The sequence below is a fragment of the Acipenser ruthenus genome, chromosome 56 (genome assembly GCF_902713425.1).
Source record: "Acipenser ruthenus chromosome 56, fAciRut3.2 maternal haplotype, whole genome shotgun sequence".
Classification (NCBI taxonomy): Eukaryota; Metazoa; Chordata; class Actinopteri; order Acipenseriformes; family Acipenseridae; genus Acipenser; species Acipenser ruthenus.
In genome coordinates, this window is record NC_081244.1 from 3986885 (window position 1) to 4014114 (window position 27230).

The 27230-nt window shown below is 40.8% G+C and overlaps 1 protein-coding gene across 2 annotated transcripts in view; it reads right to left on the bottom strand.

The window, feature by feature from the left end:
• Window positions 1-8148: 8148 nt before the first annotated feature.
• The window catches only part of itih6 (inter-alpha-trypsin inhibitor heavy chain family member 6), a 55984-nt gene continuing 36902 nt past the window's right edge, over window positions 8149-27230 (bottom strand). For both annotated transcript variants that reach the window (XM_034007056.3, XM_034007055.3), the window contains exons 14-18: window positions 26823-26876; window positions 24673-24717; window positions 23086-23199; window positions 17799-18182; window positions 8149-14714 (exon numbers count right to left, since the gene is read on the bottom strand). In XM_034007056.3, the coding sequence (XP_033862947.3) occupies window positions 14458-14714; window positions 17799-18182; window positions 23086-23199; window positions 24673-24717; window positions 26823-26876 (854 nt within the window). In that variant the 3' untranslated portion in view covers window positions 8149-14457. The remainder of the gene's footprint in view (window positions 14715-17798; window positions 18183-23085; window positions 23200-24672; window positions 24718-26822; window positions 26877-27230) is intronic.

Genomic DNA, 27230 nt, shown 5'->3' on the forward strand with positions numbered 1-27230 from the left:
AGTCTGCCTCTACAGCATGACTGGGTCACCTATTCCATCCCATCAGCACCTTCTGTGTCTATTACCTTTTCTTTTATCCTTTTGATATAAAATCAGTTCAATTTCCTCAGAAATGTATCATCCTGCAGTGAATTGTGGTATTGTAATCTTGGGCAAGACTGAACCTCTGATTAGACTGGAAAAAGAAATACGTAATGCTGTAAATGTCTGGTAGCTCTAAGGAAAGGTCACGTGGGTTATTAATCAGTTGCATTTGTTGGTTTCACATCAGTTTAAGTTCTCGACAGTGTCCACGGATGAAAGAAATGTTTGATTCCAACAGCTTTTAAATCAATCCGTGTAGACGTTCATTGCCATTGATTGATACTCAGTTATATAGATTAGGGATAATGAAGGTTGTGTAATTAACACGTTTTAAATGGCTTGTTTACGGTTTCAATTAATACCTGCTGACACACAACATGTTAAAGGGAATTACTGTGATGATCTGAGTATCTGCACAGCTCTGTCCAATATCACCAAACTGGGATCAGTGCAACAGGCCACCATGCTATTTCCACAGGCTATGAGAGTCTGACACGGAAAACAAGGTACCAGCAACATCAGTTTGAAGTGATTTCGATAACAAATCATTCCATAAAGCATACGTATTTTACACTTCCACTAGCTACAACGGTAAGGAACACATTATAGCACACGTATTTTAGTTTTAAAGCCTGATATCTTGTACTTTTGATTGTAGTAAGCTGTCCATTTCTGAGCATTATTCTCAGCTTATCTGTTTGCACTTCCTGGGTCATTTCACAGTGTCTTCTGGGTCATGTTACTGGTTGAAAGCATGTCAGTCAATAGAGGAAGCAGCTGATTGGTTTATGACAGGAAAGAAGCCGCTGAAGAGGTGGGCCTGAAAACTGGACATTTGACATGTACATAATGATTGGAAGTACAAAACCTGGAAGAGTTATTATTTTGTATACAAATCACTGTAAGCTACCGGCTAGCCCTGCTGATGTCCACTTGAGCACGCTGGGCTGTGGAGAAGTTGTAAATATGTAAAAACAAACTTGACAACCGCATGGGACGCTGTACCTTTAAGTCCTTTTCCAGTCTTGGCAGTGCAATACGTCCAAATGAAAAGTAAGCAAGTTTCAAACTCAATAAAGAGCTTCCTATACCTGAGGAGGTTGGCGGTCTGCTTACTCAAACAACAGAACGTCCTGGAAGCTGTTGAATAAATACACTGCAAGTCTGACCTGAGTCCAAACCCTCTGAACTGCAACATGCTCACCGCAAAGACACATCATCGCACAAACATTCCCATTATATTCAACACCATTTTGAAAGTTTCCTTGGTTACAGTTCGAATGGAAAGAGCGTCATACAGGGGGTTATTTGATTTCCAGTTCTTGTTTCTATTTTTCCATCACCTCATTAAAACAGCCACAAGCTGCTGAAGACCTTTTCAACTAGCCTGGCTTCAGAATCCCACAATGGCTTTTTGTATCATCAATGTGAGCCCTGTACTGTTTTCCCACGTGAGTGTAATTAGTCCAGGGGTTCTGGTAGTCACATCCAGATGTAGTTAATGTGGTTTTGCTTCCAGTTCTGATTGCACAGTGCGCACGCACGCAATTAGCCACGTAAAAACTAAATGAAGACCTTGTGCAGATAAAGGTTGTATGAAAGCAATTCTGTGAGCTGCTTTCTGAAATTGGTCTTGGCAGTTATTGAAAGGAAAATCACTTTTGACTTGGGATGTCACGATATTAACTTATTCATTATCGTGATATTAGTCCAGGAATTATCGCGATATATTGAGTATCACAATATTATAGGCCCGATGTTGAAATTGCAAACTTTTCCCCCATTTTTTTTCTGAAAGAAAAAAACATCATCAATATTATGAGACTATCAAGAGACACATTTGTTGCAGGTTGGAGGAATTGCATTATTCTTTTGAGTTGTTTCTTACTAGTTTTACAATCTTAAAATGGTTTTATTCTTTTCAGACAAATGAGAGCAAACTTTGCACTTGCTTCAAAATGGGGCCCTTGGTGTTCTTAAAAAAATGAATATCTCTGTAAAAACAAACAGCTTTTATGGAAATCAGGCCTGCCTCAAAATAAAAGCGAGAAGTTCTACTGATATTAGGCATAGAAAAATAAGAAACAGAATCATCAATTTGAGTCTGTTTAATTGTTTCAAAAATATACCCACAATTTTATTTTTTATGTTTATGCTCCTAAAATACCCAAACTAATGTCTTATTCAGCTATTCACACTCAAGCATCATTCTTAAATTCACATTTCCACAAACAATTTGAACACTAAAAAGGCATATTTAAAGTTACTGCATTTAAAAAATAAAGATCTTAAAAAATATTTATTAACCCCCCACAAATTAACGAAACAAATATGATATCTAGACTCCTAGAGTATTGCTCAGCTGTGCATTAGCTGATCCTTGTGCACCTCAATATTAAGTATCCAGTGTTATAAAATCCTAATCCTTTGCAGTACTATCTGACAGGTTGCTTTGCAAAGCCACATAAAGTTTAAAATAATAATAATAATAATAATAATAATAATAATAATAATAATAATAATAATAATAATAAAATAATAATAATAATAATAATAATAATAATAATCTTAGTCGACTTTCACTTCCATTGGAAGATGCAGTTCCCACTGTCTCTCTGTAGAGTGTGGAATGATGATCATGGAGGTGGACAAACATGTTGGATGTATTTCAATTTTTTGCAGCAATTTTTTTTTCCTTGCAGGTTCGGCACACTGGAAAGCAATCCAATTACCACGCCGCCTGCATTATTTTTGAAGCCAAAACACGTCTATACTGATGATTCAGTTGTGGTGTCATCATCTGAAGCTAATTATTTTGCACTGCTTCCCTGATTGCAAAAGCTACAGTCTGCCTTTTTTAATTGTTTTTTTTCTCTCTGTTGATTTTTATTTATTTTGCAGCACTTTGAAGGTGCTTTTCCGCGTGCATCGTGTTTCGTATCTACAGTACGCAGGCATGCATGCTTCCATGATGTTCACATATTGTAGCTGGTGGCATGGAGACGCTACAGGCTACTTTAAATAATTATACTGATGCCAGCCAAAACCACGAAGCAAATTTAAAAAACATACTTTACTAAAGACTTTACTAAAGAAAAGACCACTAATGTAGGTGTAAACAGAGAAAAGGTAACGTTAGGTTATGTAACCCTGGTTCCCTGAAAGAGAAGACGACCAACAACCAATACTTTTGGGATATGCCTGCCACAGGTGAGTATTTTATGTCAGAGCTGCCGATAGGCTCCTCTGGGGAGTGACGTCCTCAGTTCTCCACACCGCGGAGATCACGTTCTCTTTTGCATCGAACCCGCGAATGCAAGTGATGCAACCTTGCAAGGTTTGTTGGTATATCAAAGACATTGCGAGGGAGCATGAGCGGAGACAGCTTTTGAGGGACGTCTCGTTACCGCCAAACTAATGTGGTGTGTGAGCGTACAACCTCAAGGACCCTTGTGCTTAATGAAGGCATAGAGGGATCTACCACATTAAGACGGTAGAACCTGGTGAATGTATGCAGAGTAGCCCAGCAAGCCGCAGTACAAATATCAGTCAATGAAACTCTGAAGAGGGCCCATGACATAGCCACTCCTCTGGTAGAGTGTGCGGTCACCCTCCCAGGTGGAGGTAGACCGGCATTGTTATATGTAGTCGAGACTGTGTCCACAATCCAGTGGGACAGTCGCTGCTTCGAGAGGTCTTTTCTAGGAGGACATAACCGCCAAGCACCCTTCAGAAAACATGTGGCCAGGAAATGAGCGCCTGGGGACACTGAATCAATGGGGACATGACATGCAGATATGGCTGCTAGATACACTTTTAGCAAAGAGGGGAGCTGCCATCCTCTAGCAGGTCTTGCAGAAACTGTAAAATGATTGCTATAAGGCAATAGATGGGGTCATGACCTCTGGTCATACACCAATTTTGAAAATACCTCCACTTATAGGCATACAATGAGGAGCCCCTAGCATTTTGCAGTGTACTGACAACTGCATCTAAGTGCCCTAAGGTGGACCCACAATGTGATTCTGCCCGGTTCTGAGTGGCAGAGAGTGCCTCTCGCCTGACTGAGGAGATCCATGCATAGCACGATCTCCCAGGGCTGGCCTTGTAGCAGCTGCAAAGGTTTGAAAAACAGATTCTCCTGGGCCATCTGGGGGCCACAAGGAGAACTGTCACCTTTTCTCTCCAGACCTTCTCTAGGAAGGCCGGGAGCAACGGTATTGGCAGGAATGAGTATAAGAGCTTCCTGGGCCACTCAACGCCTAGTGGACCGTTGCAGCAGTGGAGGGAGAACCTTAGTGGGCAGTGAGTTGTCTCTGCCGTGGCAAAGAGATCGACTCTGACCGTCCCGAAACATTGCTAAATGCACTTTACCACCTGAGGGTGGAGTCGCCATTCTGATGGGTGAGGACCCTCCCTGGAGAGGAGGTCCGCCACCCAATTCACCACTCCAGGGGGGGATAGCAGGTTCTTTTTTGCCCAATGGCTGAAAAGCTATGCGGTGCAACCCCGGAGACCGAAGTCCTCCCTGGCGGTTGACTACAGACATGTTGTCCATACGGACAAGGACATGTCTCCTCTGGAGCACCGGAAGGAAATGCTGGAGAGCGAGTGAACCGCTCGCAGTTCCAGTGCATTTATGTGCAGGGATGATCAGCGACCTGACCAGGACCTGCAGACTCCTCTGCCTGTCCAGACCGCACCCCAACTTGAGTTGGATGCGTCTGTCATCACCACCTGACGGCTGTGGATCACTCCCATCTTTACACCTTTGCGCAGGTTTCCCTGCATATGCAAAACACGGTCAGCCGGCGGTGTCTGTTGTGTTTGGGATGTAGCCGGAAGGCATTGAGCCACGCTTGAATCAGGCGCATATGGAGTAACCCCAGCAGCAGGGCTGATGAAGCTGCGGCCATCAGACCCAGTCATTTCTGACACAACACCAATTTTACTGTAGATTCCATATTGAGAAACACAGCAAGTTCAGTGTGCAGTCTGGACCCCCTTACTACAACAGTGTGCTGCCTTCCAGGTGCCTCTGTCACACACATCACTGAGAACGTGGACAGGCTCCTAGAATGAATAGGAGACAACCTGTAGTAGTTGTCCACATCGGTACAAACAACATTGGAAGAGACAGGCCAAGATCCCTGCAAAACAAATTCAGAGAGCTAGGAAGGAAATTAAAAGACAAGACCAAAGCTGTGGTATTTTCTGGGATACTTCTGGCACTTTGCAAAGGACAATATGGATAGCTGGAAATATGCATGGCTGAAATCGTGGTGCACACAGGAAGGCTTCACCTTCCTTGAACATTGGACCACATTCTACAACAAGGACTATCTATATAGGCGGGACGGACTGCAGTTTAATAAAAAGGGAACCAGTCTACTCAGAAGCATTTAAACTAGAAAGGAAGGGGGGAGAAATCAACAAGAAAACAGAAAGGAAACAACATCAAAACAAGGGCAAAAATTCAGGTAAGATAGCCATTACATGTATTTATCTAAATGCTAGAAGTCTCAAAAACTAAATGTTAGAACTTGAAGCTACTGCACTAACAGATATCTACGATGTGATAGGTGTTACAGAAACTTGAGACGAATATAAGATTGGTGGGTATACACTGTATAGGAAAGACAGGCAGGACAGAAGAGGAGGAGGTGTAGCACTATACATAAGAAATAGTCTTGAAGACCAGGTGCTAAATCTGGAAGAAGAAAACAATGCAGAATCAATATGGGTCAGAATGATGGACACAAATTCGAAGGGCATAATAATAGGTGCATGCTATAGACCGTCAAATTCAGATACAGAGCAGAATAATCTGTTACACAATGACATTAGAAATGCGTGTAGAAAAGGAGAAGCCATACTAATGGGGGATTTCAACTTCCCACATATAAAATGGGAAAACACGATGGGGACCACGACAGAAAAAATCGAAATGGTGGAAATGACAAATGACTGCTTCCTAATGCAATTTGTCAAGGCACCGACTAGAGGGGAGGCATGCCTTGATTTAGTCTTTTCAAATGACGAAGACAGAATAACTAAAAATAGAGGTCAGAGAACCATTGGCAAACTCAGACCACAACATGGTCTTATTTGAAGTGCTTTTTAAAACCCCAAAAGTAATGACTAAAGCTAAGGTTTACAATTTTAGAAAAGCAAACTATGAAGGCATGAAACAGAGACTAAGGCCCTGTCCACACTATGCCTTTAAACCGTATTAGTTAAATTTAAGCCGGATTAAAAGTGCGAAATACGGTTTGCGTCCACACTACGCAGCATTTAATACCGTACACGAGAACCGGACTCGAGACCACCTCAGGAGGTAGTCTCAAGTCTGGTTCTAATTAGATCGCATCAGGTAGTGTGGTTTATCACAAGTGTGGACGCTGTAATACCAAACTACATTTTTTGTGTATCCTCCAAACTCCCAAAATGCTTTGTGGTATGTTTGACGAAATACTCAGAGCAGGCGCCCGAAAGACTTGCTATCAGTGTACTCTCCGCACTAGGTATTCACTTTTATTCTTCAAAAAATCTGTCAGCACATCTCTGTTAAACTAGTGGGGAAAAAAACAAAAACTCAACGTTCAATTAGACGACTTCAAAAATGAAATGCGAGTTAAAAGTAGGATCGGTGATGAACAAATCACGTAATTTGTCAGCTCTGTTTGAAATAAAATTAAGAGGACTGGAATTAGGCTCAGGCAAGATATGAAGGTGAAAACAAAGATTGTTTTGTAATTAACAGCTTTTTCTGAGTTTAATTATGAAACAGAATCAGCTCAATTTGTTTAAAGGGACTTCACCTGATTAAAAATAAAACCTGAAAACTTCAAGCCCTACTTGTGTGTGTTCGGATTTACTTTTTCCGCAATACTTGTTATATTTCATTTATCCAATATGGACCTCTGTTAATATGGGGCATAACACATTATTTTAAAATAAAATACAGTGCATGGTGGGATAATATCGTATTAATTTCCACGGTTCGTTGCGCTGCTGGGAATTGTAACTGAACTATTCTAATGGTGTGTGGACGCAATAAGCCCGACTAAATATGAAATGGTACTTAAGTGTGGACGCTTTGAGCTGGATTAATTAGAGCGGTTTCGAGTACGGTTCTCGAGATCGGTTATGTAGTGTGGACAGGGCCTAACAGAAGTAGATTGGAAAATAGAGAAAATATCCACAGAAAAAATGCTTTTTAAAAATGTAGTACTAGTGGCACAAAACAATTACTTCCCAAAAGCAGACAAATCTAAATCTAAAACAAAATTGTCAAAGTGGTTTAAAAGATCAATTAAAAAAAATATTCAGCGAAAAAGGGCACTTTACAGAGCATTTGAAAGGGACCAAAAACAAAGTACACAGAAAGAGTACTTGGAACTGCACATGCAAGTCAAACAGGAAGTCAGAAAGGCCAAGAGAGAGATAGAAATGAGCATTGCTAAGGGGGCTAAAACCAATTCCAAAATGTTTTTCCAATATTATACAGCAAGAGAACATTCAAAGAGGAGGTAAAATGTCTAAGAGATACAAATGGAAAAATCATAGACAAAGAGAAAAAAATACAAAGGAGGATACGGACAACATGCCCCGCATGTCGACCTGTTCCTATCCAGTTTTAAATAACTTTAGCATAACAGAGGCAGAAGAGTTAAAGGGACTAGGAGCTCTTAAAATGAACAAATCCCCTGGGCCGGATGAGATCTTCCCAATAGTGCTAAAAGAAATGAAAGAAGTTATTTACAAACCGCTAACCAAGATCATGCAACAGTCTCTTGACACAGGGGTTGTACTGACAGACTGGAGAATTGCAAACGTAATACCGATCCACAAAAAGGGAAACAAAACCGAACCAGGTAACTACAGACCAATAAGCCTGACTACTATTATATGTAAACTTATGGAAACTATAATAAGATCCAAAATGGAAAATTACCTATATGGTAACAGTATCCTGGGAGACAGTCAGCATGGTTTTAAGAAAGGGAGATCGTGTCTAACTAACTTGCTTGATTTATCTGAGGATGAAACATTGACAATGAATAATTACAAAGCATATGTTTATTTAAATTTCCAGAAAGCTTTTGACAAAGTCCTGCATAAAAGATTAATTCACAAACTGAACTCAGTAGGGATTCAAGGAAATGCATGCACATGGATTAGGGAGTGGTTAACATGTAGAAAACAGAAAGTACTGATTAGAGGAGAAATCAATACTCTTTACAGTAGAATGGGTGGCACTCCAATTTATTTCAGATGTCATTTAGGCATTGGTTTCTTTTGCATATTTTTGATATAGTAATTCTGCTATATAATGAATACAAACATGGTCATATAATAACCAGGGATGTGTCTTGTTCTCAGCCTGCTTTTGCTCACTGTGTTACCTGTGGCTTCCTCCACTAACATCTAGCCTCCCACCCTCTTGTCTACATCCTGCGGTGTGGTTCACTTTGTGTGTGGAGTTCATCAGATGAGGTAAGAAGACCTGTTACACGGTTTCTTCGTAGGATGATGAACTTATTTTCAAATTTGGACAATGATCTATAATGACGTGGGGTTTTATGGAAGAGGGACACCGACGATGGTGAGAAAAAGGGTTACATCACAATGATCTCTGGGTAAGAGATGGGTTTGTTCTCCTGAGACCGGGAGTTCACTTTGTGTGTGGAGTTCTTCAGATGAGGTAAGAAACTGGCATTCGTATAAGGGCTAAAATGACCCTCTCTCTTCTTGTGGCACACTTATATTTTCCGATATAGTCAGTGACATTAATGATAGTTTTTTATAATCTGGTATAAAATTTCATGTATGCAGTTGTGTAAAATATATAAGAATTCTCCCATGAAAACAGGTGCCTCCTTTATACAGGATACAGCGTGAATGAAGCTTGATCTGAGTTGTACCAATTTAAAAACTACGGAAATGACGTGAAGCTCCGCTCTGACTAGGAACCATAAATAAAGGGGTGGGATACTATGACATATTAGGAAATGGGTTGGGATTTCCTTTAACTGGATTTGTCAATAGGAGGTCCTTAAGCTCTGGTAAAGGACCTCAAACGTTAGCTTTCAAACTCTGTTTAATCTCTGTTCCAAATCAATCCGTTGGAAAATACGTAAATACAGTATTCCTGTATTTGACCTTTTTTTCTGCTTGATGAAAGAATCTCCATCCAGTACACCCCTCTGAATGCTGGCTGTCAATACAGCTCTGGCAAAGAGTTTTGCATCAGCTAGAATTTTAGGATTGAGACATCATTTAAAAACAACTGTATGAACATCATTTATATCTTTTATTTAACATCATGTAATCAAAGAAACTACAACATGATATTGCGAAAGTCTACCGGAAGCCATAATAATAGTACAGTATATCATGTTAGATTTCAAAATGTCAAATTTTTAAATTTGTGTCAGTTTTTCGTTAAGTATATGGAAACCTTCAATACGTTAACGTAACATTATTCAGAAGTTTTGATTTGACTTTATGAAGCAAAATTAGATATCTATAGGGTGATGCTAAACTTTTGAACATTTGTACAACTGTAGACTAAGTCTACTTCCTCGCTATACGGTCAATCTATCTGTTTAAATTTGGTACAGCAAATTAAGTTTTAAAAAAACAGAATAGTGTTTGCTGTCAGCAGCAATACAGTAACCACAATAGCAACAGGTTTGAATGACAAGATGAACAAATGGATACAGTCATATTGTTTTCAGCAATGTTCAGGACAGTGATCTCTTTCTTAGCATTAACACATGTAGGCTTCTAGATATTTTTAATTACTAAAACTTTTCAAGTAGGAGATTTAAAAAAAAAAAATCAATATATTATCCGTAAAACTTATTAAGAATCAAGATTTTTATTACAATACAACACAAGAACATTCAGTCTGCTTGTCTGTCATTTGTACATTGTATTTGATTTGACAGTCACCAATTTACTCATTTTTCACTTTCTAATAAATTGTCATCTCTAGTTTTACCCTCACTTGCATTTCTGTTTCCAGTACAACCCATCCCTTACCTACCCTGTTACATTGTGGGTACACATACCTATTATACCCCTTCCTAGTTCGTGGAGAATTGGTCAGGGAAATACACCAGTAGAGAGAGAGTTCTAGAAGGGGAGGAAGCAAGAGGTTTTTTTTGTGTGTGTGTGCTGTTCTTTTTATTTTTGAATCCAGTGAAGGTAACGCCCAGCCTGGAAGCCTTATTTTTCCTCTCCTAGAACTCACTCTCTACTGGGAGGCTGAGGCCTCCTTTTGTGCCAGGTGGCTGAGTAATATTTGAATAATTAATTGACTGATTGCTCCCACCTGACGCAATCAACCTGGGAAGGGAGGAGAATTTAACTCCATCCCTGCCAGTATTTCTAAGGGCAGAGCCCTGTTCTGCCACAATGCCATAGATGGAAAACATAAGCAATGCAATGAAATCTGGAAGCAACACATTAACATGAAACACTCTTATAAATACATGAACTATTCTGCAAGACCAAATAGTTCCCAAACAAACACATTGATAATATCTAATAAAAAGCTATTATATGTTCAATAAAAACAATAATCCATTAAGATTAAGTATTTGTGTGTCGTATTCAATACACACAGTTCATTTTTTTGTAAGGATATTTGATATCATATCAACATATTTTTATTTTTTGGAAGTATTTCAGTTTTATTCTTGAAAACCAATAAAAGGTTACATATTTAAAAAACAAAATCACGAGAGAGCTGCTCTATGGAGCTGTACTTTCTGGGTCATTTCAGCTGAAGTGGGACAGCAATGCCAATATTTACCATGTTTTTGCCACAATGTTATTATTTATGTGTGTATTTTATAATGTGAGATTTGAGGTTTGTTTTAAGGGATTTACAACATATGAATTGACTTGACATGACTGCATGGGGAGTATAGAGGAGGACACAGCAATATAAGAGACAGCATGAGGAGTGTAGAGGAGGACACAGCAATATAAGAGACAGCACGAGGAGTGAAGAGGAGGACACAGAAATATAAGAGACAGCATGAGGTGTGTAGAGGAGGACACAGCAATATAAGAGACAGCATGAGGAGTGAAGAGGAGGACACAGAAATATAAGAGACAGCATGAGGAGTGTAGAGGAGGACACAGCAATATAAGAGACAGCATGAGGAGTGTAGAGGAGGAGGACACAGCAATATAAGAGACAGCACGAGGAGTGAAGAGGAGGACACAGAAATATAAGAGACAGCATGAGGAGTGAAGAGGAGGACACAGAAATATAAGAGACAGCATGAGGAGTGTAGAGGAGGAGGACACAGCAATATAAGAGACAGCACGAGGAGTGAAGAGGAGGACACAGAAATATAAGAGACAGCATGAGGAGTGTAGAGGAGGACACAGAAATATAAGAGACAGCATGAGGTGTGTAGAGGAGGACACAGCAATATAAGAGACAGCATGAGGAGTGAAGAGGAGGACACAGAAATATAAGAGACAGCACGAGGAGTGAAGAGGAGGACACAGAAATATAAGAGACAGCATGAGGAGTGTAGAGGAGGAGGACACAGCAATATAAGAGACAGCACGAGGAGTGAAGAGGAGGACACAGAAATATAAGAGACAGCATGAGGAGTGTAGAGGAGGACAGAGCAATATAAGAGACAGCACGAGGAGTGAAGAGGAGGACACAGAAATATAAGAGACAGCATGAGGAGTGTAGAGGAGGAGGACACATAAATATAAGAGACAGCATGAGGAGTGTAGAGGAGGACACAGCAATATAAGAGACAGCATGAGGAGTGAAGAGGAGGAGGACACAGCAATATAAGAGACAGCATGAGGAGTGAAGAGGAGGAGGACACAGCAATATAAGAGACAGCATAAGGAGTGAAGAGGAGGACACAGAAATATAAGAGACAGCATGAGGAGTGAAGAGGAGGACACAGCAATATAAGAGACAGCACAAGGAGTGAAGAGGAGGACACAGCAATATAAGAGACAGCATGAGGAGTGTAGAGGAGGAGGACACAGCAATATAAGAGACAGCATGAGGAGTGTAGAGGAGGACACAGCAATATAAGAGACAGCATGAGGAGTGTAGAGGAGGAGGACACAGCAATATAAGAGACAGCACGAGGAGTGAGGAGGAGGAGGACACAGCAATATAAGAGACAGCATGAGGAGTGTAGAGGAGGAGGACACATCAATATATAAGAGACAGCATGAGGAGTGTAGAGGAGGAGGACACATAAATATAAGAGACAGCATGAGGAGTGTAGAGGAGGAGGACACAGCAATATAAGAGACAGCACGAGGAGTGTAGAGGAGGACACAACAATATAAGAGACAGCATGAGGAGTGTAGAGGAGGAGGACACATCAATATATAAGAGACAGCATGAGGAGTGTAGAGGAGGAGGACACATAAATATAAGAGACAGCATGAGGAGTGTAGAGGAGGAGGACACAGCAATATAAGAGACAGCACGAGGAGTGAAGAGGAGGAGGACACAGCAATATAAGAGACAGCATGAGGAGTGTAGAGGAGGACACAGCAATATAAGAGACAGCACGAGGAGTGTAGAGGAGGACACAGCAATATAAGAGACAGCATGAGGAGTGTAGAGGAGGAGGACACATCAATATATAAGAAACAGCATGAGGAGTGTAGAGGAGGACACATCAATATAAGAGACAGCATGAGGAGCGTAGAGGAGGACACAGCAATATAAGAGACAGCATGAGGAGTGTAGAGGAGGAGGACACAGCAATATAAGAGACAGCATGAGGAGTGTAGAGGAGGAGGACACATCAATATATAAGAGACAGCATGAGGAGCGTAGAGGAGGACACAGCAATATAAGAGACAGCATGAGGAGTGTAGAGGAGGAGGACACATCAATATATAAGAGACAGCATGAGGAGTGAAGAGGAGGACACAGCAATATAAGAGACAGCACGAGGAGTGTAGAGGAGGAGGACACAGCAATATAAGAGACAGCATGAGGAGCGTAGAGGAGGACACAGCAATATAAGAGACAGCATGAGGAGTGTTGAGGAGGAGGACACATCAATATATAAGAGACAGCATGAGGAGTGTAGAGGAGGAGGACACATAAATATAAGAGACAGCATGAGGAGTGTAGAGGAGGAGGACACATCAGTATATAAGAGACAGCATGAGGAGTGTAGAGGAGGACACAGCAATATAAGAGACAGCATGAGGAGTGTAGAGGAGGACACAGCAATATAAGAGACAGCATGAGGAGTGTAGAGGAGGAGGACACATCAATATATAAGAGACAGCATGAGGAGTGTAGAGGAGGAGGACACATCAATATATAAGAGACAGCATGAGGAGTGTAGAGGAGGAGGACACATCAGTATATAAGAGACAGCATGAGGAGTGTAGAGGAGGACACAGCAATATAAGAGACAGCATGAGGAGCGTAGAGGAGGACACAGCAATATAAGAGACAGCATGAGGAGTGTAGAGGAGGAGGACACAGCAATATAAGAGACAGCACGAGGAGTGTAGAGGAGGAGGACACATCAATATATAAGAGACAGCATGAGGAGCGTAGAGGAGGACACAGCAATATAAGAGACAGCATGAGGAGCGTAGAGGAGGAGGACACAGCAATATAAGAGACAGCATGAGGAGTGTAGAGGAGGACACAGCAATATAAGAGACAGCATGAGGAGTGTAGAGGAGGAGGACACAGCAATATAAGAGACAGCATGGGAAGTGTAGAGCGGGACACAGCAATATAAGAGACAGCATGAGGAGTGTAGAGGAGGAGGACACAGCAATATAAGAGACAGCACGAGGAGTGCAGAGGACACAGCAATATAAGAGACAAGGGAGGTCATTGCCAAGCCGCTGGCAGACATGTTTGAGGAGATGACACAGTTTGCAAATGTGGCACCTATATTTAAGATTATTGGGATCCTTTAAGACCCAACTTGACAAAGTATTGGGATCAAGAAACCGGACAAGCACAGATGGGCCATTCTTTTGTTGCAGCTGGAATGCCCGATCAGAGACTAATTCCCTACATACTGTTCTACACTTTCATCAGTTACATAGGTCTCAACATGCTGAAATGTTACAGCAAACTGACAAAGCTGAAAAAGACTTCTAGTTTGCCATTTTTTTTGTTTCTTTTAATATTTCTAGAAGCTAGTTAATTACAGGAAAAAAGCCATTGAAAGGGTTGGAAACATTTCACCCTCCAGGTGACCATGAAAGTGCAACACTAACTGAAAGCATAGCTTGCAAACAGATACTTCTTTAAACAGATTTAGAACTAGATATCATGGTTTAAAATAAATGAATATGTTATTATAAATGTCTGGTAGTTTACATGTGCTCGACGATATAGTTCTTGTAAGAGCCACCAATCAGCCGCTCCACATACTGCCTGGTAAGGATCCAGCACTGTCCATTATGTCTCCGTCTCACTGTGTCCTTCAGCTGCTTGGCTTCCAGCACCACAGGAATCCTCTCCCCTCCCCTCCTCAGCTCTCCACTCGCCAGCTTCTCACCACTGTGGGCCCCCGGGGACCCCGACGTGTCTTTCATTCTCACAACAGAGATATCAGCATGCAGGAACTGACCTAGAGTAGTGTGGAAAGGGCATGTAATAGAAGAGAAGAAGAGAAGAACATTTACCAATGAGAGGAGGCCATTCAGACCCTCTAAGCTTGTCCGGTTCCCAGTAGCTGAATGATCTTTGTTAAAGAATCCAAGTGATATTGCCTCAACAACATGACCAGGTAACCCATTCCATACCCTCACCACCTCTGTCCTAAGTGTCTCCACTTAAACTGTCCTCTGGTCCTAGTTTCTGTACTGCTCTTAAAGTAATGGTTTAGGTTAACGATGTGAACTCCTTTTAAGATTTTAAAGACTTCAAATCATGCCCTCCCTAATTCTTCTTTGTAATGTTATTCAGAGGCAGTGCTAGCACGGAAGACTAGTATGTATTTTGTATAGTGTATTCTAGATGGTAACAGTGGTTTGGAATAGAAATAATATAAAAAGAACACAATATCAAGTGCGATGGTACAGTCGAGCCAGAACGCGCTGGGACGCCATTCCGGTACTTTGTTCTCTAGGTCTTTACTTAATTAACTTAAGAATCTTTACCAATTTGTTATGAAAATGCTTAAGCTGCATCCACACTGGATACGAGCGACGCGACCAAATCATTTAGATGTCACTGCAGACAAATGGGAGTATCCACACCAGCAGCGAGCGACGCGAGCAACTTCGCTTTGAGAAAATTTTGCATCGCTAAAATAGAACCTGTTTCTATTTTTTCTTTTCGTCACGCGACTGGAATGAAACTGACCAATCAGAAGTAAGGTTAACACCCTTGAAACACATCAAACACTCGCCTCAAAACATGTCGCACCTCAAAACAGGTTCATCATTTTATGTAGTATCAGTAGTCGTGGTTTGCAGGTGGTGCATTTAGCAGCATCGAGACATTTTCTTTCCGATTATGAAAGTTGCATAAAAATAGGTTTATTAATAAGCAAATATAAACCGAACCATACGTGCAGTCTATAGATCCAGCATTTAAATGAAAAATGTGCACTTTTATTGGCTTTTAAAAATGAGTATGTTAAATGGGGAGGAAGGGCTTTTTGTTATAGAGCCCCCACACTTTGGAATTAGCTACCAGCACCTTGTGATGCAATGAGAGAACATTAGAGAATTATATTACAAATTACATTACTACTTTAAGAAGACTAACCATTTTTTTTTGTAAAAATGCTGATGCATAGACAGCAAAAGTGCATCCTACGACCATAAACACGGTTTTAAATCTGCTTTGTATATCGGTCAGTGCAGAGGCCCGTGTACTGGAATGAATGACTGCCCTTGCAACTGGCTTAGTATGGCACTTTGTGCCCTGGGGGTAACAGTGTAAATTTGATAAGGGAAAGAAAGTGTATGTTAAGCTATGATTTGGTGGGGGAGGAATGTGCTGCCGGTGGGCTGGAATGTGCGTCCATGTTTTGACAGCTGGGGGAGGTTAATCAAGGGCAGTGTTGCCAAAAAGTAGCCACATTCTGTTTTTTAAACCAGCCAAAAACCACACTTGCAGGGCTGATCTCTGTTCTCCGGGATCGGTAGCTCGCCCACCTCTGCTCTGGGTTGCTCGGCGAGAAAGCGATTCTGGTTTTAGGCTTGTGAGATCAGAACGTCTGTGCTGTGTGGGGACTCACAACATAAGTGGACATTCCAAATTGGGGGAAAAATAAATCAAAATAATAACTGGTCACTCTAAATTAAAAATAAATAAACAGAAAAACCACACTTGCTTTTTAACAGGCAGTTCTGGACATTGACGAGAACCAGTTCTCTTCCACCCTCAAGAATGCAGAGAGGGGGGGAAGAGCATCAATCATGCTTGACAAGACTTTGCGCGAACTGTCAATCATGAGCTGTGGGCAAGACCAAGGAGTGGTTCAGAGACGAACCAACCAATGTTTAGGCATGTTGTGCGATGTTAAACACCACCCATGAATTCAATGATCCAATAAAGACGGGTCGAGGTTTAATTCAAAATACCGGGACAAGGTCTGGAATATGGACGGAAAATGGGACAGAAATGGGTCTGAAATGTGTTCTGAAAGTGGTTCTGAAATAGCGTCTGAAATCATTTCTCAAATCTGCTCTGAAGTGGGGATATGAAAATGGCTAAAATCATGTTCTGAGAAGGCTAAGAGGAGGATGAAATCAGCTCTGAAGAGGGCCCTGCTCTCTGCCCTGCTGCTTGAAATCAACCATGAAACAAACTGAAGCAACTAGCCAGCAGCTGGGCCTCTGGAAGGTTCCGTAACCATACCAAAGAATTGCAACACATTATTTGAACTGTACGTTACGTCTGATCAACTGAACTATTTCCAGTTGGAAACCTTCCGACAACTTAAAGATAATGTTGCAAGACTATTAGAAATCAACAGCTGCCTCCCTTTGAAAAGAACTATTGCTTTGCCGAGAGCCGATGCAATATAATGCCTACTTCCCAAGAACCACCCTTTTCTTTTGGGGGAACTGAGAGAGATGGGAGGAACTGCAGTGTTTTCATCGCTAAAGGAGACTTCTTTGTTGAAAACCGAATGTATTCAACATATCAAATATTAAACGTTTTATGACTCGAAAAATTAACTGTAGTTAATGCTGTTAAGTTAGTGGATACATTGTTCTAGGAATAGAATATAACTTCATGTTTTGGAGTGTGCAAGAAATGCATTTTGTTTGTTGAAATGTGCAACTCAAAGGAGTTGCCTAATTAATGCAGAGAATTTGATCTGATGAGATCAAAATGTGGTAGGTCCAGGATAAAAAAAAAACCATATTCAGAATGTAGTGTAAAATGTGCAGAACTGGTGGCAGATCCGTGCCTGTGGGGGAGGTGGGGTGATTCAAATGAGGGCAGCAGTTCAGTTCCAGCACTTAGGATACCCCAGACAAGCTCAAAGCCAGGTAAAGAAAAATGAGAACCCAGTTTTATAGCAACAGAACCCAGAACTACTGAGGATGACTGCAGGCAACATAAAACTGTACGGGACAAAAGCAATGCAATAACATTTGAAGCTAGGAAAATATAATATACTGCAACATGATTTGCAAACATTAGTAAAACTGTGAGTGATTTTTCATGGCAGTGTATAAGGGATACTCACCCAGCAGCCCATGCGTCTGTACAGACAGCCCCTTCCCTTGTGAGATATAGAAGCCAAGGTGGCTGAGCTGCAAATAGGACGGGTGCTTATAGTGATGAAACAGGACCAGGAACTCCACACCTCGGTCCAACTGGATCCAGACCCTCAGTAATTGGTCCACAGTGATCGTGAAGCCCCGCCTCTGTATGGTGGCTGGCTTATCGGTACGCAGCGTGAGACGGTCCTCCCCAATCAGGGTAATGGAATCCATTGTTACCAGGACGACCCAGCGGTCTGAACCACTTGTCTCCATGGAGATGTTCAGCTGGTCAAAGTAGGTGCGGGTTCGATCCTCAAAACCAATCTTGGCGGGAGCCCACATCAAGTGTCCAGTCACCTTCACGCCTGTAGCAGAGGTCAACACGATGAGTTGGGCGTCAGCCTGGATCCTACATTTTTTTTACTTTTAGAGTGGCCAATTATGTTACCCCCCATTTTCTCCCCAATTGATCTGATCCCACAAGTTGATTGATCTGAGAACTTTGTCAAGCTGGACCTTAAAGGATCCAAGTGATTCTGCCTCAACAACATGACTAGGTATCCCATTCCATCCCCTCACCACTCTCTGTGTGAAGAAGTGTCTCCTTCAACAGCATGACTAGGTAACCCATTCCATCCCCTCACCACTCTCTGTGTGAAGAAGAGTCTCCTTCAACAACATGACTAGGTAACCCATTCCATCCCCTCACCACTCTCTGTGTGAAGAAGTGTCTCCTTCAACAACATGACTAGGTATCCCATTCCATCCCCTCACCACTCTCTGTGTGAAGAAGTGTCTCTTTCAACAACATGACTAGGTATCCCATTCCATCCCCCCACCACTCTCTGTGTGAAGAAGTGTCTCCTTCCCTCTGTCCTAAGTTAATCTCCACTTAATTTCTGGTCCTGGTTCCTGTACTGCAGTTAAAGGGTACATCAGCACTACATGAAAGATAAACTATCCCACCTTGCTGTTCCGAATGTATTGGGTCTTTGTATAATAATCTGTATGCGCCCAAACATCTGCATAATGCCACACTGCTATGTCCAAAATCACTGTTCTCAAGCATCTCTTCTGAGCCAAAGAACATGACTTCTGCATGTACCCTCACATGTGCTCTGAAACGTACCGGCGCATGCCCAATGAAACGTTGTATAAGCTATATTACCTCCGTGTGGAAACACACTAGACCGTGTGAGAAACATGGTTTGTCTAATTTTCCATAATGTCCGTCCAATTTTCCAGAAGGAATCTGTACCTGCTTTTGTTTGGTGTAATAGATATCTTTCACGCTGCACATGTTTCCTTTGCATGTTGTATTTTGATGTATTATTATGATTAATGTTGCATTCAGTTGAAAAAAAAAATCTTTGCTGTGTAAGGGGTTGCAGGGAAAAGAAAACCAAGATGGAGTTGTTCTCATTTCCAACTAAAGAAGGAGCCTACCCACAATTATAGCAAGGCAGTTTTAACAGCGTGGGAGCAACAGCGTGGGAGAAGGACTCTGTGGGACAAGTACAGAGCAGTTAGAAGCAGTTTGAAGCAGGTTGACATCTTCAGAAATTAAACAAAAATTTACAAAAAACAAAAAACAAACAAAAATGAATAACACGGCCTTCAAGCCAGTAGTCTGTGACACCTGCATGATATGGGAAATCTGAGAAAACCCAGCAGTGCTAAACCAAGTATGTGTAAAGTGCCGCACGATCCAGGACTTGCTTAAACTAGTAAGTATGCTAGAAATGGAGCTGCAGGAAATGAGACAGCAACAGGAGCTTGAATAGGTGGCACACTCACAATTCTTGGAAGTTTACATCCCTAACAGACAGTGTCTGGGCAGACACATGGCAAATGACATTTAATAGAGAAAAGTGTAAGGTACTGCACGCAGGCAATAAAAATGTGCATTATAAATATCATATGGGAGATACTGAAACTGAAGAAGGAATCTATGAAAAGTGAACCGCTAATGGGGGAAAAAAAAACTATCATGTCCTGTGGCAATGTGCCCTGCCCCTGTGTGCATATTATGTGTTGTATGTTGCGTGCGTGTGTTAATGTTGGTGTATAGATTGGTACACGGGATATAAACAGGTCTGTGTTTCACGTGTGATTTAAAATGTAGATTTGTATTTAGGCACGAGGAGGGCACAAATCACTTCACGTGCTGGTTAAATGTAATATGTGAGCACGGGGTTGCACAGAATTAATTCACGTGCTGGGATTCAAGTGAATAATTAATTAGTAATTGAATCCCAGCACAACAGTATATATAGACACATTTTCTTTCACTCGGGGTTGGGTGTTCGGTGAGTGGAGAACGAGTGTGGAGAAGGAGAAACTAAAATAGTAAAAGAACGTAAATATAAATCTGCTCACCGTGTTTTGTTCGTCTGTCTGTGCACTGTTTAGTTCGTTTTGTTTGTCTTTTTATTTTGGCGTATAGTGCCGTGTCCAGTGTTTTTGTGTGTTCAAACCTTTTATTTTCTGTTCTGTTTATTAAATGCTGAGCGAAAGCATTCGCTCAGCTTCACCAAACCACACCTCTCTGTCTGTTTATTTCCTGCTTCTGGTCTGACGCCACCCACTCCGGCCGTCTTTGTGACATGTCCACATTTTCGAACCTGTACACATGCGTGATTTCGATTGCATGGATTTCCACTCTGATATATAGGTAGGGCTTCTGTTTTTCGGGTTTTATTAATTGTATTTTTCGGTGCTTATTTTTAGCTATTTTCGAGTTTTATGTAAATCGTTTTATTTCGGGGCTTTCGTTTTTGATATACTGTATGAAATTAGTGTTTTTGGTTACTTTCCAAAATGCTTGAGCGTTTCTTTTTTTGTGTGTGTGTCGACAGTACTTGCACACTTAAGTTGTACCTTCTTTCCTTTGCTGTCTTCTACAACGAAACCCCTATGGTCACGGGCACATTCTTCTGCGGTTTTTGTGTGTAGGCATTTTTGTACATTTCGCCACAATTCTGTTTTAAATCCTCCAGTTTTTAACTGTAATACAGCTTGAAATCCCACTAAGAAGCCTCCATCCTGATTGTAATCTCGTTTTAAATCTCGCAAGCGGAGTCTCCAATAGAAATGTAGGAATGTGCTGTCACTCAGTAGTTGGGGCGGGTTTAAAGTATTCAGAACGAATCAATGACAGATACAAGTTAGGAAGGCGGGACATTGCCCAGCAGCACTGGGAAATGTATTTATTATTATTTTTGTAGTAGGTTTTATTTTTTTAAATGTGAAAAGGGTAAAGTCAACGAGTTTTTACGGTGTTTTTCGGTGTTTATTGGCTATCCACCGATTAAATTTTTTTTGTATCGGGGGTGTTTTATCAGGTTTTATCGGTTAAAACTGAAAATCAGAAGCCCTATAGGTGAAGCAGGCATCTGGCGATTGTGCCTGGAGAGCACTCTGTGCTGCTCATGATCTTTGCTGTTTTCAGCTTGTCGTATCAGTGAAGCACAGTGTTTCTACGTTTTTTAGAAGTATAAATGCTCAGGTAAATATAAAGAGTCATCACAATACTCATATTTGACGGATTTTGTTTCTTACCGTGGTTGCATTTTATTAACAGTAATAGCGGCTGGTTGAATATGTTTTCAGTGTTAATGTTTTCGATACTGTAAACATTTTAAATGGCACACATAATTATGCTGAGGTGGGAAGTAAATAGTAATGTGATAAACATTTACAGTGCAGACTATTTTGTATTATTTATAACGACTTTGCCCAATAGAAAGCGAATATGAGTGTTTCCAAAGATTCCTAAATACTGCATTTTAATTATTTGGATCCAAAGACATGTAATTAAGTTTTAAGAATGTAGCCTACTGTTTGGTTTTCTGTCTCAGCAATTTGTCAGTCCCAGACTGTTGTGAAAAATTATATATTAAAGAAACTTCGATATGGCAGTGCTAAGTCCACTTACAAGAAGCAGAATTGGGCTTGTATTTTTAAACGTCGCTTTCATTTTTTGAGAGTCGCGGGTTGCGTGACTGGTGTCAATGTATATGCACGTCATTCGAATTTTAGAATCATCCTATCCCCACCTGTTCAAGAAAAACGAACTACTAAAAAAACAGAACTACTAAAAAAATGGAACTGATATAAACACCCCCACTCTCCTCCCTCTACCATTCCACTGCCACAAGTTGCAGGATTTGCAGGGTGAACTGGAACCACGAACGTTATTATAATGGAACCTCATGCCGTATAGTAAATTATGCAATATGTGCGTTTTCGTTGATAAATATAGAAGTTGTGTCATTAACAGTTTAAATTCAAATTTTCCTCAGCAACACAGTGTGACTGTACACAGGGAACATCCGAAATAATGCCAGACAATATTTCAACATGAAATTGTCCAGAAACTGATAGGGAGATGGAATTTGAGTCCGAATTTGACTTTCCCACTCAACGGTGTGTAGATGATTATGCGTGTTTTGTGTTAGGAAATGCAAATCATCCTCAAAGACCTCATTCCTAAAGGAAATGTATCGTTTCCGAATCTCATTTGCTAGTTTATTTGCTACATGTCCATTCTTCAAACATTCTGAATCAGTTAGAGCTGTATCTAAGACTTTGGGGACGTAATTGAAGTAACACAGTGCTGCTGTAATTGTGGGTAGGTCCCTTCATTAGTTGGAAATGAGAACAACTCCATCTTGGGTTTTCTTTTCCCCGCAACCACTTACACAGGACAGCCTTTTTTTTTACTGAATGCAACATTAATCATAATAATACATCAAAATACAACATGCGAAGGAAACGTGTATGGTGTGAAAGATGTCTACTAAACAAAACGAAAGCAGGTACAAGCTCCTTCCTTATGGAAAATTAGACAGACCATGTTTGTCACACAGACTAGTGTGTTTCCACATGGAGGTAATATAGCTTATACAACGCTTCACTGGGCATGTGTCAGTATATTTCAGAGCACATGTGAGGGTACATGTTAGGAACTGTTCAGCAGCACAATTAATTTCAAAAACTGACATCAACTTGTGTTATTCGACATGCAATTAATACAAAGTAGTATTGTTTATTCCTATTAAACAATAATATAAATAAACATCTGGCACTGAGCACAGATCCCACAGAAAACTGAGGGGTTGATGAGCCAAAGCTGGGTTTTATTGGGTCACTTTATAGTACCAGGGAATCCCTCACAATTACATCACTAGATACGGGTGAGAAATGAAATCCAGTCATACTGAAACAAAGACCGAAAAACAAAGCTCTAATAATAATTGAGGTCACCTGTAATAGGGTCATCTACCAGTCGGAGAACGTCATTTGCTTTTCCATCAATGGTAAAGCAGATATTTTCACCAGATTTTGGCAAATGAACCACAAAATGAGGATCTCCATCCACTGTCAACAGAAACAGATAGAACACATTGAAGAGGAGGATCAGTGACTGGAACAGAAACAGATAGAAGAACACAGTGAAGAGGAGGCTCAGTGACTGGAACAGAAACAGATAGAACACATTGAAGAGGAGGCTCAGTGACTGGAACAGAAACAGATAGAAGAACACAGTGAAGAGGAGGCTCAGTGACGAGCAGAAACAGATAGAAGACATTGAAGAGGAGGCTCAGTGACTGGAACAGAAACAGATAGAACACATTGAAGAGGAGGCTCAGTGACTGGAACAGAAACAGATAGAACACATTGAAGAGGAGGATCAGTGATGAACAGAAACAGATAGAACACATTGAAGAGGAGGCTCAGTGACTGGAACAGAAACAGATAGAAGAACACAGTGAAGAGGAGGCTCAGTGACTGGAACAGAAACAGATAGAAGAACACAGTGAAGAGGAGGCTCAGTGACTGGAACAGAAACAGATAGAACACATTGAAGAGGAGGCTCAGTGACTGGAACAGAAACAGATATAACACATTGAAGAGGAGGATCAGTGATGAACAGAAACATATAGAACACATTGAAGAGAAGGATCAGTGACTGGAACAGAAACAGATAGAACACATTGAAGAGGAGGCTCAGTGACTGGAACAGAAACAGATAGAACACATTGAAGAGGAGGCTCAGTGACTGGAACAGAAACAGATAGAACACATTGAAGAGGAGGCTCAGTGACTGGAACAGAAACAGATAGAACACATTGAAGAGGAGGATCAGTGATGAACAGAAACAGATAGAACACATTGAAGAGAAGGATCAGTGACTGGAACAGAAACAGATAGAACACATTGAAGAGGAGGCTCAGTGACTGGAACAGAAACAGATAGAACACATTGAAGAGGAGGCTCAGTGACTGGAACAGAAACAGATAGAACACATTGAAGAGGAGGCTCAGTGACTGGAACAGAAACAGATAGAACACATTGAAGAGGAGGATCAGTGATGAACAGAAACAGATAGAACACATTGAAGAGGAGGCTCAGTGACTGGAACAGAAACAGATAGAACACATTGAAGAGGAGGCTCAGTGACTGGAACAGAAACAGATAGAACACATTGAAGAGGAGGCTCAGTGACTGGAACAGAAACAGATAGAACACATTGAAGAGGAGGATCAGTGATGAACAGAAACAGATAGAACACATTGAAGAGGAGGATCAGTGACTGGAACAGAAACAGATAGAACACATTGAAGAGGAGGATCAGTGACTGGAACAGAAACAGATAGAACACATTGAAGAGGATGCTCAGTGACTGGAACAGAAACAGATAGAACACATTGAAGAGGAGGATCAGTGACTGGAACAGAAACAGATAGAAGAACACAGTGAAGAGGAGGCTCAGTGACGAACAGAAACAGATAGAACACATTGAAGAGGAGGCTCAGTGAGTAATAACAACTTGTTGGCTCTCTAGCTTACCTGAAGATGAAAACATTGTGCCTGGGTGGGGCGCAATGACCAAATCTAAAAAGAAAAACAATGTCATGTCTTTGTATCATTAGCCAACTGTGGGCCTGTGGCAAAGTGGTTGATTGGGTACAGGTGCAGGAGTGATGCAGTGCGTAATTAAGCAGACAGAGAGGTTTGTAATCGAGTTTGGGAAAAGGTTTATTTTATTTCCAGGTCTGGTGACCAAATAATAATCCCTGGCAATACACAACAATCTCGTTCATTTTGCCATTTAAATATTCTTCGCGTGCTGCATACACTTTAGGTAGATACTCTCATCTGAGTGTGTCACTGTTGGGCACGGCTCCACAATTCAGGATTTTTTTCATTAAAAAACTCCACTAATTCAGACGTGTTGACATTACGCGTTTCTCCACTTCACCATCCTGTGATTGTGACCTGCTTGTTCGGTAATTGTTTAGCCTGAACATCAAGTTTGATTTTCTTGTTTTTGGGTACTGCACTGTCAAGATGCTTGTCAATAGTACCTTTTCTTAGATGATCCAAAGACACATTACAAGTTGAACAAAATCCCACCATCTGCACGCAACGCCCCCTTTTCGTAGCTCTGAACGCGATCTTCTGTTGAAATGAATTTAGCTTTTTTGATTTGTCAGTTGTCTGCAATTTTAAAGTTAATCATACACTGCAAGCTAATAAATCAACCATTTTAAACTTCCCACCTGTGACTCACATGTTATGTCATTGTACAGTGTGAGGAATTCACCAATCGTGAAGCCGGTATTTGCTTGACCCTGTTGGTGTAGTAACCAAATACACAAAACATACGCTGCGTTACCTAGTAAAGTTAGCGCCCTTAAGTGAATATGGTTTGCATATCAAATAACTCCCTCGCTGTATTTTGTGGCGTCACTTGCATACATTTCCCCACATTAACATTATTCGTTTTATTTAAAAGACTTTTTTCCACATGCTAGGTTGCCTGCCACTGGTGAATACAACACTTGCACAAAGCACATAGTTTACCATTGTTTAGTATGGTAATACTATGGTAGTCAAGCAGGCGTGCGATCAGAACGGCAGATCTAGGGTAAGGCACACTGTTGACTGGAAAAAGAAAACCAAAAATTGGGCTCAGCAAGTTCATTATTCTTTCCTTTTTTGTCTTTTTCATGATTAAGTGTAGCATCCATGTGCATAAAAAAAGAAGAATTCAGGATGCAGACAGAACGGCAATGCTTTTACTTTGTCATTGAATTTGAGTGTTTAACAGTTATGGATAGGGCTGTATTTTTTTCATGGTACAAATGGCTTATTTCACTGCTTTTACCATCTAAAAATAGGGATTTCACGTTTAAACACAATTTTTATTAAAGCAGAGTTATTATACAACAGATGTTCCTAAATGGCTGTGTGGTCCAGTGGTTAAAGAAAAGGGCTTGTAACCAGGAGGTCCCCGGTTCAAATCCTGGCTTAGCCACTGACTCACTGTGTGACCTTGAGCAAGTCACTTCACCTCCTTGTGCTCCGTCTTTCAGGTGAAACGTAATTGTAAGTGACTCTGCAGCTGATGCATAGTTCACACACCCTAGTCTCTGTAAGTCGCCTTGGATAAAGGCGTCTGCTAAATAAACAAATAATAATAAATAATAAAAAAATATTGAAATGCTACCTGAAAAACAGTAAATGCAATTACCTAACTAAATAAAAACATAAATAAATGTAAAAATAACAACAGACATGTGAAATGTCCTCTTATACTGGAGAGAGCGATCTTTAGCTGAAATATTCCTGATCTTTCATGCTGTTGGTGTCTTTTTTGTTAAAGAGATTGTGCAGCTCTATGCAGTGTTCAATCATTTACCGGAAGCACACTAAACCGCCAATAAGGCAAACGGTATTTTTAAATGATAAAAACATAAGTATATTTACATTATTCTTTCAGAAATGTGAATTTTCACGGGTAACTACATATTACACAGCAATGGGTACATTTCACGGAAATCATGATAACCATGAAAAAAATACAGCCTAGTTATGATAATATTCAAACTTTGGAGAATATTAAAAAATGAAAGCCCATGCCCGTCCCAGCACTAAAGCACAATGAAATGCTGCGATGTCCCAGCTGCAGCCCCCTGAGTGATCCATCCACTTACCAGACACTGAGGCTTTCATCTTCAAACCCTTCGCATGGGGGTTCATATGGTCATCTGCAATGTGAGCGGACAATCACAAAACTGGGCTCCAAAACCACACATTAATCAAATCATTTAGTAACGGTGAAGGCACACAGGGGTTCGATGGACAGGACAAGGCTCTCTAAGATGGGAATTTTGCCACATTTAAAGTTTCACCTTTAATGGAACTACCTAAGGGTATACTTGCAAAAAATGAACTATTGCCACATTTATTTTTTTCATGTGTAATGAATCCTTTGCAGGTGCATTTTTGATCAGGTCTTTCTCCTACTTTACTCCATTTTCGAATGCAAGCACCATCTTTAAATAAAATCATCTCTTTAACACACTGAAGACTGAATTGTTTATAGATGGAGCTCATGTTAA